Source organism: Alexandromys fortis, unplaced genomic scaffold (genome assembly GCF_014885135.2).
Source record: "Alexandromys fortis isolate MF-2015 unplaced genomic scaffold, M_Fortis_MF-2015_v1.1 scaffold_241, whole genome shotgun sequence".
NCBI classification, from domain to species: Eukaryota; Metazoa; Chordata; class Mammalia; order Rodentia; family Cricetidae; genus Alexandromys; species Alexandromys fortis.
In genome coordinates, this window is record NW_026068152.1 from 326864 (window position 1) to 339606 (window position 12743).

At 45.5% G+C, this 12743-nt stretch overlaps 1 protein-coding gene across 3 annotated transcripts in view; it reads right to left on the minus strand.

The window, feature by feature from the left end:
* Positions 1-646: 646 nt before the first annotated feature.
* Positions 647-12743, minus strand: part of Srpx2 (sushi repeat containing protein X-linked 2) — a 26337-nt gene continuing 14240 nt past the window's right edge. For all 3 annotated transcript variants that reach the window (XM_050127294.1, XM_050127293.1, XM_050127295.1), the window contains 8 exons: positions 9523-9714; positions 7373-7549; positions 6972-7098; positions 6678-6799; positions 5149-5328; positions 4710-4843; positions 3591-3712; positions 647-2583 (listed from right to left, as the gene is read on the minus strand). In XM_050127294.1, the coding sequence (XP_049983251.1) occupies positions 2403-2583; positions 3591-3712; positions 4710-4843; positions 5149-5328; positions 6678-6799; positions 6972-7098; positions 7373-7549; positions 9523-9714 (1235 nt within the window). In that variant the 3' untranslated portion in view covers positions 647-2402. The remainder of the gene's footprint in view (positions 2584-3590; positions 3713-4709; positions 4844-5148; positions 5329-6677; positions 6800-6971; positions 7099-7372; positions 7550-9522; positions 9715-12743) is intronic.

A 12743-nucleotide genomic window follows, 5' to 3' on the forward strand; every position in this document is an offset into this window, starting at 1 on the left:
CATTCACCTACTAGCAAGTCCTGGCTCGCCACTTGAAGTGCTAGTATAAAGACAAGGAGAGCATTTATCTTTTCCAATGCATTGGCTTTGCCTTTGGAATCACAGACCTTATTCTGACCAGAAATTTCCTACATGAACTCGCTGCATTTCACCTTCTGCCTAGGATTTGCCTTTGGTCTATCAAAGCTCCAGTATTTTTCTTCAGGGAAGACGGAGAAGGGGATTCCCCCGCTTCCAAGTTCGATTTTTTCCCCCCATGTTTTACTCCACCAAGCCACTGCTTGTCTTCTCGCTTTGCCTTTTGAAATTGAGATTTCCAAGAAAGCCCCATTTGAAATTGCTTCTCTCTGATTCACCGCTATGCCTGTCTGTTGTAGGCTTATGATTTCTGTCTTAGCACTCTGCTTTAAAGAGGAATTTTCCTGGGCTGAGAGTCTTTCATTTTGCTCCTTCCACCTGAGACCACTGTGACTATTGTGGCTATAGAAGATGGAACCTTTCTCCTTCGAGTGTTCAATTATCTTGGAATGGGAAGTAGAAAAAAAAAAGAAGTAGAGGTCAGATGGCAGAGTGGAAGCTGACTGCTGGTGTCTGTGCCCAGCTGCCACGTACTAGCTGTGGGAATTTAGCATATTGCCTAGCTTCTCTGAGATTCAATTCCTTTAATGCGTCAATGGGAGCTAACAACAATACCTACCTCCTTTGGCTCTTTGTGACACGTCTGAGTCAGTCAATAGTGTGTTTATAATGGCACCTGATACAAGTGCATTCTTGAGCATTGTTAGTTCTGTCTCCCCACCCAGCCTGCTCGCTGCTGCTTCCAGTTGCCCAATGATGGTGCCCAGGAGAAAATGGAAGGAACAGGGTGGCTGAGCCTTGACTATGTCTCTGGCTTCCATCATTGTCTAAGAGGCAGTTCTCAGAAGCAAGGGAAGAACATCTTTTTTCAGACCCTGGTGAAACACCCCTTGGGAGACACAAGGCAGAGCAGAAACCTGCAGCCGGAGATGCATCTCAGCAGCAGTGTTTGGCGTGTGGAAGATCCTGCCTTTATTGCCCAGCAAAGAGGGGGCTGGGGTGGACACAAAAGATGCAAGACAAAGGAAGAAAGAAAAAGGAAAGGCAGGGTTCTCTGTGTGGCCCCATTTCCCAAAAGTCCACCCTCAAGTTTACTTCCAGGCCTCGTTCCTAACCTTGACCTTTGATTCCTGTAGCTACCTGCTCCGTGCTCATATCTTAAAAGTGGGTATCTGAGGAAGTTAATGCATGAGCCTATCCCTTTTGCTTTCCTGCTACGTTTGGTGGTGGCGGTGTGTATATATGTATGTGTGCACATGTGCATGCACACGTATGTGCCTGTGTATGGAGCTTATGGAGATCAGAGGCCAGTCTTGGGTTTTGTTCCTCATGCCATTTATCACGTTGCTTGAGAAAGTATTCCTTACTTGGCCTGGTACTCACCATTAGGCTAGACTTCCAGACCAGTGAACCCCACTGATCTGCTTATCTCTACCTCTCCACTGGGATGCCAAGCGCACACCACCACATCTAGCCGTTTTACAGGGATTCTGGGGAGAAAACTCAGATCCAAATGCTTACATGGGAAGCATTTTACCAGCTGAGCTATGTCTCCAATTCCTAGAGGCGGTCTGGTTCACAGACGGGGGAACCTCTAATGAAGGGCCGCCGCCCCAGGGGCATTAAAGCACTGAAGACCTCATAGGCAGAAGTTCTTGCCCACAAGCTATTTGGAGTATCTAGGAGGGAACTTCCTGCTCTGGCTGGGTGTTGCTTCCCAAACTGGAGAAAATGTTTTTCTAACTCTTGATGAAGCAATGGTTCAAGCAACATTTTTTTTTTTTTAGCCCAGTGTCCCGAAATGGGAAATGACAATCAGCTTCAAGAATGTTTTGTAGACCCTGGTCACCCCTCTCCTGCTTTTCATACAGTTAATGAACTGTAAGGAAAATCTGCTTGTACTTGTTTAACGTGTCCTGCTTGTCTGTTGTGATGCTGCCCTCTGCTGTCACCATAGAGTAAAGGAGCCATTGACGCCACAGGAAATGAATGACTTTAGGATTTACTTATCGGAAAGATGTTGGAGAGCTAGGCAGAGGCTGTAGTCAGGAGAAGCCCATCTACCCCCCAACCCACTGCCCAGGGCCTCTTCTCAGTCCCTACCTACTTTCGTGTGTTCTTCCAGTGCTACCTGAAGTGGAGCCTTGCTTAGGTAAAGAAATATTCTCCCCTAAAATGTTGTCTGGAGCTGTACTAGATTTGGCAAACCTCACCCCTCACCTGAGTCCTGCTCCCAACACTGTGGGCAAACATTTCCTCCTCGGTTTAAGCTACCTAGGACAGTTGCACACTGCACTTGACCTCAGCCACATCCTGGCTCAAGGTCACTCGCAGACGTCCCTTTGCTCCTGACGCCTGGCCAGCTCCTGGTTGCTCAGCAGGTAGTCATCGATGAATGTGAAGATTTCCTCAGGGGTGACAGGCTCCATGTAGCGTTCCCGGTCAATGCCCTGCTTGTCAATTAACACCATGTTGAAGTAGGAACGAGTGAGGCGCTGGAATTGCCTAGACAGAGCAGGCCAGAGAGGTGTGAGACCTTGGTCCGAGTCCCCCAAGACTGCACTACTACCCTCTGTTCTCTTATAGCTCCACCCTTTCCGGTTCCCCTCCCCTACCTGTCTCAAATCCGTTTTGCTTATTTTCGCCTCAGTTCCTAGTCTTGGCAGCCTTAGATGTCTAGCTCTCCTTCCTCACCCTGACCTGTCATTTCTGCACCATGGTTTTCATTTAAGGCAAGGCTATTATCTACTACATGCAGGCTGCATGGAGCAACTCCAGGAGGCATATTGCAGACACCATGACTTGTATGTGTATCATCCTTAGCAGCTACAAGGTTGATGAGCAAATCCTAGTTAACTCTCCCACCTGTAGCTGCAAGTCTGCTGTCTCCTTCCTCAGAGGGTTACCTAGTCTCTTTAACTGGCGGGAATCAGTCTGTCCCCATTGAAACTAAATCCTAGAGGTAGGTAGGTATTGTTTCTCAAACAGAGAGCACTGATGGCTTTATTGGACCTGAGTATAATTGGGGAACTGTAAGGCCGATAATGGATAGATAATGAGAAAAGTCAACTTCTACCACCTGCTGCCTATAACCTTCTCTTTCATGAGGGTCAGATAGATAGGATTCAGATTTCAGTGACCAAAGATGCCTTTTTCTCCTTTGGAGATTGAAGGTAAACAGGGGAGCTCATAAGCAATGAGATCAGAAGCTTCCTAGTGATTCACGTCTGGAGTGGAATCCTTTGTGTCTCTCTCCGTTGTGGCTCTTCAAAGTCACCTGAGGTGCTTTTATGAAAGCCCAGAAATGTGGCTTGCTGTGGGGCCTGGTTATATGTGTTTGAAGCCTCCATTTAATTGTCATGTTCCGTTCGAACTGAGTGTTGCTCTCCTGACTTAGTACAGCTATAAAAGTTCGAACATAAGAAGTGTCTCCAAGAGCCCCCGCTCCTGCTTGCTAGTGTCCTGTATCAGGTTCTTGCCCCCCCCCCACCTTGCAGCCTCCCAGCCTGCACCTGAGCTCCTCAATGATGCTGGCTGATAGTTGTTGCTCCCGGATGCGCCCCACCTCCTGTGGTGGTTGCCCCACCAGCTCAATAATGGTCACATGCCGCAGGTCCAGTCCACAGGTGGATTGCTGGGAGGGAAGAAAACATGAAATAGATCAGCCTTTTACACTTAAATTTGTAGGCTGCTTGGCTGACTCCCACCTATGACCACATAAGGCAACATGAGAAAGGAAGGGTTTCTGCAACAATCACACAATTTCATAATCAAGTTATCACACACTTTGAGGTCTGTACCACCTCTTCCCTCTCATTTCTGAAGCCCTCACTACACAAAAGAGTTTTCTTTATTCTATTTCACTGTCTGAAACTGATTCACAATGTGGGGTAGAAAAGAGAAACATAATTCTTGACAGCCACCAAGTCTGATCTTTTCATCAGTCTTCCACCTACCAACCTACCAACCAACCTACCTACCTATCAACCTTCCTGCCTACCTACCTACCAACCTGCCTGCCTACCTACCTACCTACCTCTCCCACTCATCAGCTAAAATCACTGTGCAGCTTCCTCATTTTCCATAATGCCATGGCACTATTGTCCCCATAGCGATTGACAGCACAGACCCAGAGCTAGATAGCTTGGGTTCAGTCCCAGCTCTACCATTTCTGAGCGAGTGGTCTTGGGTGAGTCACTGAATCTGTCTGTTTTCAGTTTCCTCACGTCTTCAGTGGGCACACAATCGTACCTACATCAGAGGGGTTGCTGGGAGAACTAGCTGTACATGTGTAAAAGCATGTCAGTCATTACCTGGTACTTACCCAGCACTTATTATACCAGTAAAATTCCTTGAAAAACACGTGTCGTTTACTCTTAATATTTACTTTAATCATAGCTGTCTCACGGGCCTCTCCACATTGTTTCCCAGCCTGCACCCAGTTCTTGGTATTATCTACCATTCCAGCGAACTCACTGACCTTTCTGCAAAAATAATGCTTTTTAAAATGCGACCAGGGTACCTAATGACAAACTGAATCAAACACTACCTACAAAAACACAGGGATATGTAGGGTTTGTGCCGCACAGAGGAACCTTTTTGCTAGGCCATCCTGGGGAAGTAGGTCTCACCTGCAGCATGGAGATCTGCATTTTGTAGTACCGATTGGAGGGATCGGGAGCTGACACTATGAGGAGCCGCTGTTTCTCATAGAACTGATCCAGAAGGCCAGCAGCTGAGTTGACATTGACATTAATCTTCATAGCTAAGGCAGAAGCACATGGTCAGTCAGAAGGCGCCCTTCTTCACCTTGCAAGGCATTCTGGTCTTTTACATCCTTGCCCTCCCTTCCCTGACGTGAATTCCAGAAGGAAACCTGAATATTTTATACCCTTCTTCTGGAGGTAGAAGTATTCTCTGGGAGAATGTTGGCCCTTAAAAGGTGACCCATGTCAGAATCCCCGACTTCATATCACACACACTAATATTAGACCTCTGGACCATGGAAGAAGTTCTTCCAAAATGTCCCTGACCCACAAGCCTGTTCACTCATTTCCTAGTTTCACTCACGAGTACAGATAGGTGGTGATCCTGACCACTGTCGACTTGACTGGCAGACTCGGGATGGGGTGCCCTGGCGTTCATAGCCACCATCACAGTGGTATTCGCAAGTAGCACCGTAGTTGTCCCCTGCGGAGGTGCAGGTGAGGTAGCCATGCTGTGGTGGCTTCAGAACCGGACAGCGTCTCACTGCCAGGGAAAAGCTCAAGTTAGGGGTTGTGATATCTCTTGTAGTCAGGAAAGGCAAAGGGGACCACTCCAGGCTTTCTAGAATAAGCGAGTTTAGATAATCCAAACGAATGGCTTTTCTATGTTTCCAGGAGCCAGGAAAGTGGAGGTACAGTTTCCTTCCCTAAGGGATTAAATTTGAAATGCAAACACAGGTTCCTAGTTTATAGATACACACACACACACACACACACACACACACACACACACACACACACACAGAGTCATGAGGTGAGTATAAATGAATAAAAGAAAATGTTATTATCTATATTTGTAAACTTTTATAGATACCAAGTGTAAAAACAATCACCTTGCCGAATGACTTTTTTCTCTTGAGACCTGGTTTCACAATCAATATAGCACAGGCTAGAATGGATTCTCTGTGGAGCCCAAGAGGTCTCAAACCCACTGTCTTTCTGCCCTAGCTTCCTAGTGCCGATATTACGGGTATGTGCCACCACAGTTGGTCAGACTTACTTTTAATAGTATATAAATCAGATGAGTCCATGATGGACAAAATGATTAAACCAATCATGATACAATCTTTGAGTAGAATTATTATGTTGTGATTGAAAGTATTTATGAAAACAATTTCAAAGAATATGGGAAAAATGCTTGTGTTTTAATGAGAAGTGGAAAGGGGTGATCTTAAATTATATATTGTCAGTATATAGAGAGAAAAGACTTGAAGGAAGATACTAAAATGTTATCAACAATGAGCCACATGAGATGGGGTTAAACTTATTGTTTATGAATTGCTTTAATTTTATTTTTGAGACAGCACCCTGATATGTAGTCCAGGCTGATCTTGAACTTGCTATCCTCCTGTTTCTGCCTCATGTGCTGGGATTACAGGCATGTGCTACTATACCTGGCTGTTCCTTTATTTTAAAATGTCCAATTATCAGCATGAATTACTTTAATGTTGAGCAAAGCAAAGTGAAACAATGTGACAGGAAGCAAAGAGAAAAACACCAGGCAAGCAGCACTGTTGTTTCAGCAGATGTGAATGGGTGCAAAGATCCATTAGATTTACTCACTTTTAAGTCCAAGAAAAGAAATAGACATAGACTATCTATGAATTTTATCTAGATTTAGAAAAACCATAGCGTCTCACTGGAGAGTCAAGGTTTCTGCAACGATTTTATGCCCAATTCGTATGGGTTTTCTTGATAAGTCTGTTTGATGAAGTTGGTCTTTCCCTTGCACACCCCCTGTATTATCAAGAGGAGGGGGTTGCTGTGGGTTTTGGAAGGTCAAGGCAGAGCAGGAGTGTTGAATGGTGTGTCCAATGAAGACCTTTTCCTGACCTTGTACTTTTACAATGAACTTGCAGCTGGCCCTGTTGTAGGCTCGGTCATAGGCAGTGTAACGAATCACATGTTCTCCTTCAGGAAAATGAGAACCGGGCTCTGGGCCCCGAAGTGTCACCCTGCAGGAGACATGATGAAGGTGTTACTGAGCTCCAAAGGGAAAGGTGTTGAGAATTGAGATCTGAGGCACAACATCACTTCAGGCACTGCCTGCACGGTCTGACTGTGAGTACCCCGGGGAACTGGGAGAAACTGCTGGGGACACAGGAGGCATGCACGACACAAGCTTACCTGGTGATGGTACCATCAGCAGAATCTTTCACCAAGGGTGGGTCCCAGTACACGCGAGCGGTTAGTTTCTCTGGCTCTGCCATCTTCTCTCGTGAGTGAGGACAACGGATCTTGGGTGGATCTATGTCTGCCAAGGTCAAAGATCAAATGTGGGTTTATAGATCCCCTACCTTCTCTGCTGGAAGCAATATTACACAGCACTGGTACATGAAAGAACGAAAGTTCACCTTTATCTAAGAAAGGGGAAAGGAGCCTGGCTCTATAGGCAATAATGCTATGCCCATTGTGTATTCTCAGACACAATGTGTATGAATTGTGTGGTCAGAATTGCGCATCTTCTGTGAGTGCAGTGTCAGGTCCCTTTTGGCAGCAGAATAACGGGAGGCTCTCCCAGCACTTACCTACACATACAGGCTCGCCTCCACTCCATCGGCCATCTTCCATGCAGATGCGACTGCGATCACCTTCCAGGTGGTAGCCACTGGCGCAGCTATAGTCACAGCGGGAATCGAGCAGCACCCCATTTGTGCAGGTGTAGCTGCCGCTAGTGATGAATGGCAGTGTGTGGCATCTCATCTCTAAGAGAGAACCAAACAGTGAGTTCAACTCCCCGTGGGACCGACCATCTGGAAGTGATATGTGAGCATCTACCATAGGGAGATCCGTGTCATATTCAACAGAAACTATCGGAAACTCATCCAGGCTGCTCTTAACATTTTCTATGGAACTGCCTTTCCTTCAATTTGCTTTTTATCCTCATATTACAAAGTAAAGAAGCAAACTTAGTTGGATGAATAGTGGAGTCTGAAAAATGTAAATCAGTTGTCTGAGTCCATGATTATTGAAATAAGACCCCTTTTGGCATACTAACTTTACCTCTTGTTCTGTGATTCACTTCTCTGAGCCTCTCTGTTTTTCATCAGTAAAATATATTGACCTCCCCCGACAATTGAAGGAAAGCATCAATAATGGTTAGTTTTTGATTCTTGTTCCTTAGATGCTGTGTCCTCTTCAAATGTTATGTGCCCTAAAGCATGTTCAAAGCTCCTTGGCTGGGCACACAGTTCAGCCAAGGCTCACTTACAGTCAGCCAGCTTTCTGTCCACGCTGGTCAGACTACTGTCTGGAGGGCATGGTAATATTTAATAAAAGTGGAATCTGTGTGCTTTAAAGGCTGTTAGCACAGGATGGTTTTGAGTCTGTCGTTAGTCTTCTCTGTGACAGCGGATACTTGAGAGAAGGAAGCCACGCACATTTCTTTAGCCTAAGTTATAATCCTGCGTAATGTGTGAATGTTAAAACTTTCTAGAAAAAAAATTGTATATGGGCTCTGTTCATTTTTGCTTCCTGACTAAACTAAGCTCGAAGATTATTGCTTTGCTCTTTTCCTGTATTTGTTACATAAAAGTCACATCTAAAAATGACCTACTTAAAATCAGAACCAGAAATCAGAAAGATTGGTCTCTTTGGATGAATTCACTTCCTTAGGCTTATACGACAGTGAAAACAACATATTCACCCAAGAGGAAGGTCAAAGCTAAATACAGGACTCAATTGCAATAGCCACCTTATTCTAGGCCCCTGGAAATGGGTATATTTCTCTGCTTTTTGACTAGTTTTATGTTTATAACTCACAGCCTTATATCTGTTTTGTCAATTACAATTCAAATTCATTTGGCAACTGATGGTGTTTAGGCTGGAGTTTAGGGCCTAAGGCAAGTTACTTATCACCACCGGAAGGGTTGGAGTGATTCTTTTCTGTCCCTCCACCTTCTCCTCTCCTCCATAGCTTCTCTTCTCAGCAAGCATATTTATCTCTGAATGCTCAGGACATCCGCGTCCAGGAGGGCAACACGCATGTGCACACATTGCAGTTTCTATCCCATTGGCCCATCGGCAACCCAAGCTGGGCTGAGGAGCTGGGGGAGCTCCTGAAGCAGCCCCTGTAGAGCCCTGTGCACACATGGATGCCCTTCACATGGTATTTGTTGATCGCATGGAAGACAAATCTCCACCGCCAAAGGGCTGAAGAATTTTAATAACAGGTAGGGTTTGGGGAGTTGAAGAGATACGATTTGAGTTATGTGTGTATTTGCTTCCCCGTATTATGGCAACGGGGATTCTTCCTACTTTAAGGAGAAAATAATGACCAGCAGATGTCTCATTAGCTTTACTGGCAAGACCTTCTGAGGCTGTAGGCTAGGAAGGATGGCACTTGACCACAAGTGGGAAAGAGTCTGGAACACATCCTTGGAAGCTCCAAGAGGTGGCCCAGGCCCACATGCATTCCACATGGCCAAGTCTTGTCCTCCTCCACACATCTCTGGGTTCTGTGAGTCATAGTGGCTGCCTGCCGCTTAACTACCCATATTACTTGGACAGTAATCACATACAGAGAAAATCAACTCCAATGTCAGGAAGAGGAGCTCTGTTGGAGGCCTATGGAAAATTCCCAACTTTCACTGAGTAAGACTTCCAGGTATATACCGTCCGTGGCCAGCGGGCTGCCTTTTCTCTCACACATACCAGTACCTGCTCCCATATGACTTACGCCTGCAGTAGGCCGTTCCAGACCAACGGCGGCTTGGCAAGCATTGCACCGACCTCCGTCCAATCAGTCGAAAGCCACGGTCACAGGAGAGCTCACAACGTGTGCCTAGGCTGCTGTGATAATTTCCTCCCCTTGGTGAGTAGCATGTGGCTTCTCCATCCTGGATATTCAATGTATAACACCATCTGGGGACTGTAGCAGCAGAAGAAAAGTAAGCTGGAAGTACAGTAATCAACCCTACACAAAGAACAATAGGCAGCTGAGTAAAGCTGCTGCGAGCAGAAGAGGTGGCCCTCATCAGGGACGAGCACACCAAGTGACTGTCTAGTGCTTAACAGTCAACCCTGAGAGGGTACATACAAGTAACATTATAGAAAGATAAACATTAGATTAACTTCATAATATAATATAAACTTCAGGTCAAGGTGTTTGCTCAAGTGAAAAGAAAACCTGGGTCCCCACACAATCTTATACACTGTTTAATGTGCCTCTATCTGTAACTGTCAAAAACTGGTTCTTTGCGTGACTAGTGGAGTTAATGAGTTCCATCTCTGTTTAAGCAAGATGTGCTGGCGCATGAGATGGCACAGATAAAGTCGAAGTGTCCTTTGGGAAGCTAGAGAGGCAAGACTCCGTTATTGGGCAAGTATAGGGCACACACAGGCAATACCATCTGCATAGAGTGCACATCAGTAGCTGCCAGGGGTTAGAGGTAAAGAGAGGGGAGAAGTGCGAAATGGCAGCATGGGACAAGTTTCTGAGGTGCTAAAACTCTCCTCCCCCTTTGATGCTAGTTGCCTTCCTCTAGATAGTTGTCAAAGCTCATAGAACCGTACACCAGAAAGTACATGCTGCTACATGCAAATTTGAAACGCCTTTTAAAAAGACATGCAAAATATAAATTGAAGAAGGAACAGGAACATGACATCAAAGCAGACTACTGGGGACTGAAAAGCCAATGCCAGTTCAGCACCAGGCATACAAGTGTACGGGCTGGTTGCACCATAAAGACACCTTACTGATGACAAAATAATGCCCCTTCCTCTGGTTCCTTGTTCTTGTTTATTTTTTGAGACTGCTGTTGCCTAGTCCCTGCTGGCCTCAGATTCATGGGCCCCTGTCTTCATTTCCCAAGTGGTGGAATGGCAGGTCTGTGCTGCTTGTCCGAGATGGTTCAGATTGGAGAGGATACAGGGAGACAACTGGATGGTGGCCTGCACGAGGTTACCCGTGCAGCACGGCGCAGAATTGTTTGTCTAGGATTTGGAAGGCAAAAACACCGCATAAGCGTATTTGATTTTCAAATCCCAGGGAGAAAGATAGGGGCAACTTTTACCTAAAGCACATTACATTGGGAGGTCAAGAAACAATGAAGGGCTAGGGCCTCTGTTTGCATGCAACTGGAGAAGGAGGACAGATGACAGAGAGAAAACGCTTTCTCAACCAGTGTCATGCTTGAGGCTTCTAGTATTAGTTTCAATCGGTGGCAGTTACAAGGCTGCCATCTGGAGACACCATCTCTGAATTACATAATGTTTCTTGAGTGCTAGGTTTGCAGAGCTGCTGATTACACAGCTATAACACATAGCACAAAGCCTTACGTGGGAGGCTGGGACCTCAAAAGCATCTCTGTGCTATTTGTCCCCCATATTCTGTCAAGGAAACGCACACCAGAGTGAAACTGGAAGAGGAAACAAAAATAGGAGAGAGAAATACGAAGCTCAGAATCAATGCAAAAAGAGTGCTGGGAGCCCAGCTACTGTAAATAAGTTAAAGCTTGCTGGCCTGGTCTCAGAAAGACAAATATCACAGAGTTTTAAATATTTGTGATTCCTAGACTTTATACAGATATCGAAAATCATGAACAAATAGAGCTGTATAGGGGAACAGAGGGGAAAATGGAAGCAGTGCAGAGTGAAGAACAGGAAGGCAGAGGGAGGGAGGGAATTCATTTAACACACACTATATACGTGTGGGAACTTTTTTTAAAAAAAAATTTGCCAGCCCAGAGGAATTGTGACATAAGGACAGAAAGTCGGGAGACAGGAAGTGGAGTTTTCAAATAAGGGAGAAGGTAGTTTCTAGAAAGTGTAGGCTGGTGGCCTTGGCAGGACTGTTCCAGATTATTTCAAGGTGAGGCTTCTGAGCTCGCAGGAGCACTCAAGAACAAGTAATTCCAGATTGACTTCATTTCCTTGTTGGGTAGGGCTGCTAGACCGGTAGAACAGGGATGGTGATAGGTGCGTTGGTGCACTACGTGGAAGTCAGTGAGGCGTGGCAGAGAATGCATTTCACGCCAGTGCCAGCGACGCGAATGAGATGAAGGAATCCAGCAGAGGTGACAATACAGTTAGAGTCCTAACTACTCGAACTACTTACTAACTGTGCGGAAGGACTGCCAGTGGGAACTGGACTCTGGTCAGATAGTGCTTGCTAGCTAAAGTGTCTGCTGGGAAATGTAGTCATTCTGAGTCCTGTGCTTAGGCAGCATGCTTTCCTTTTGTGTTCCTCCCTCCCATAGAGTTTTCCCAGTAGCCCTGTGAATCACGCAGTCTTTATCCCTATTTTTCGATGACTTTGGCCAGAGACATGATGGAACCCAAGTTTGCCTATTCTAAAAACTTGTTCTTTCTACATACAAAATCTGTCATGGCAGCTGGCATTTTGAAGTATCCACTGATCTTTTGAAGCAGGACTCTGTCCACCTGTTTCAAGACTCCCAAAGGGTAAGGAGCTAACACAGTGAAATATCTCCTTTCAGTCCCTCTCATATGGCTATGCGCATTCACTCCATTTCCAAAGGACCTATGATCGCAATTGATAGACAGAATGCAAACCCCTGTATAATGTCTTACTTTTCTTTGCTCCTTTCACACATACAGGAGCATTTTGTGTGTACGGTTCCTGCCATTACTTTCTATTTTGTGGTTCATGGGATCAAACCCAGGACCTTATTTATGCATGCTGGGCAAGTGCTCTATCACTGGCCCAGTTATAACCACTATTTTTAAGTGAATAATTTAAAGATCTTTGCATGGCCCAACATAGCAAGTGTGTACTTTAATTAAATGGAATAGCATTTATAGAACACTTAGTATTATGAGTGACATGTAATAATAACTTGCCCAGAGTTAAAAAAAAAACTGGGAAGGTGCTCTCTCTCTCTCTCTCTCTCTCTCTCTCTCTCTCTCTCTCTCTCTCTCTCCTCTCTCTCCCCCCCC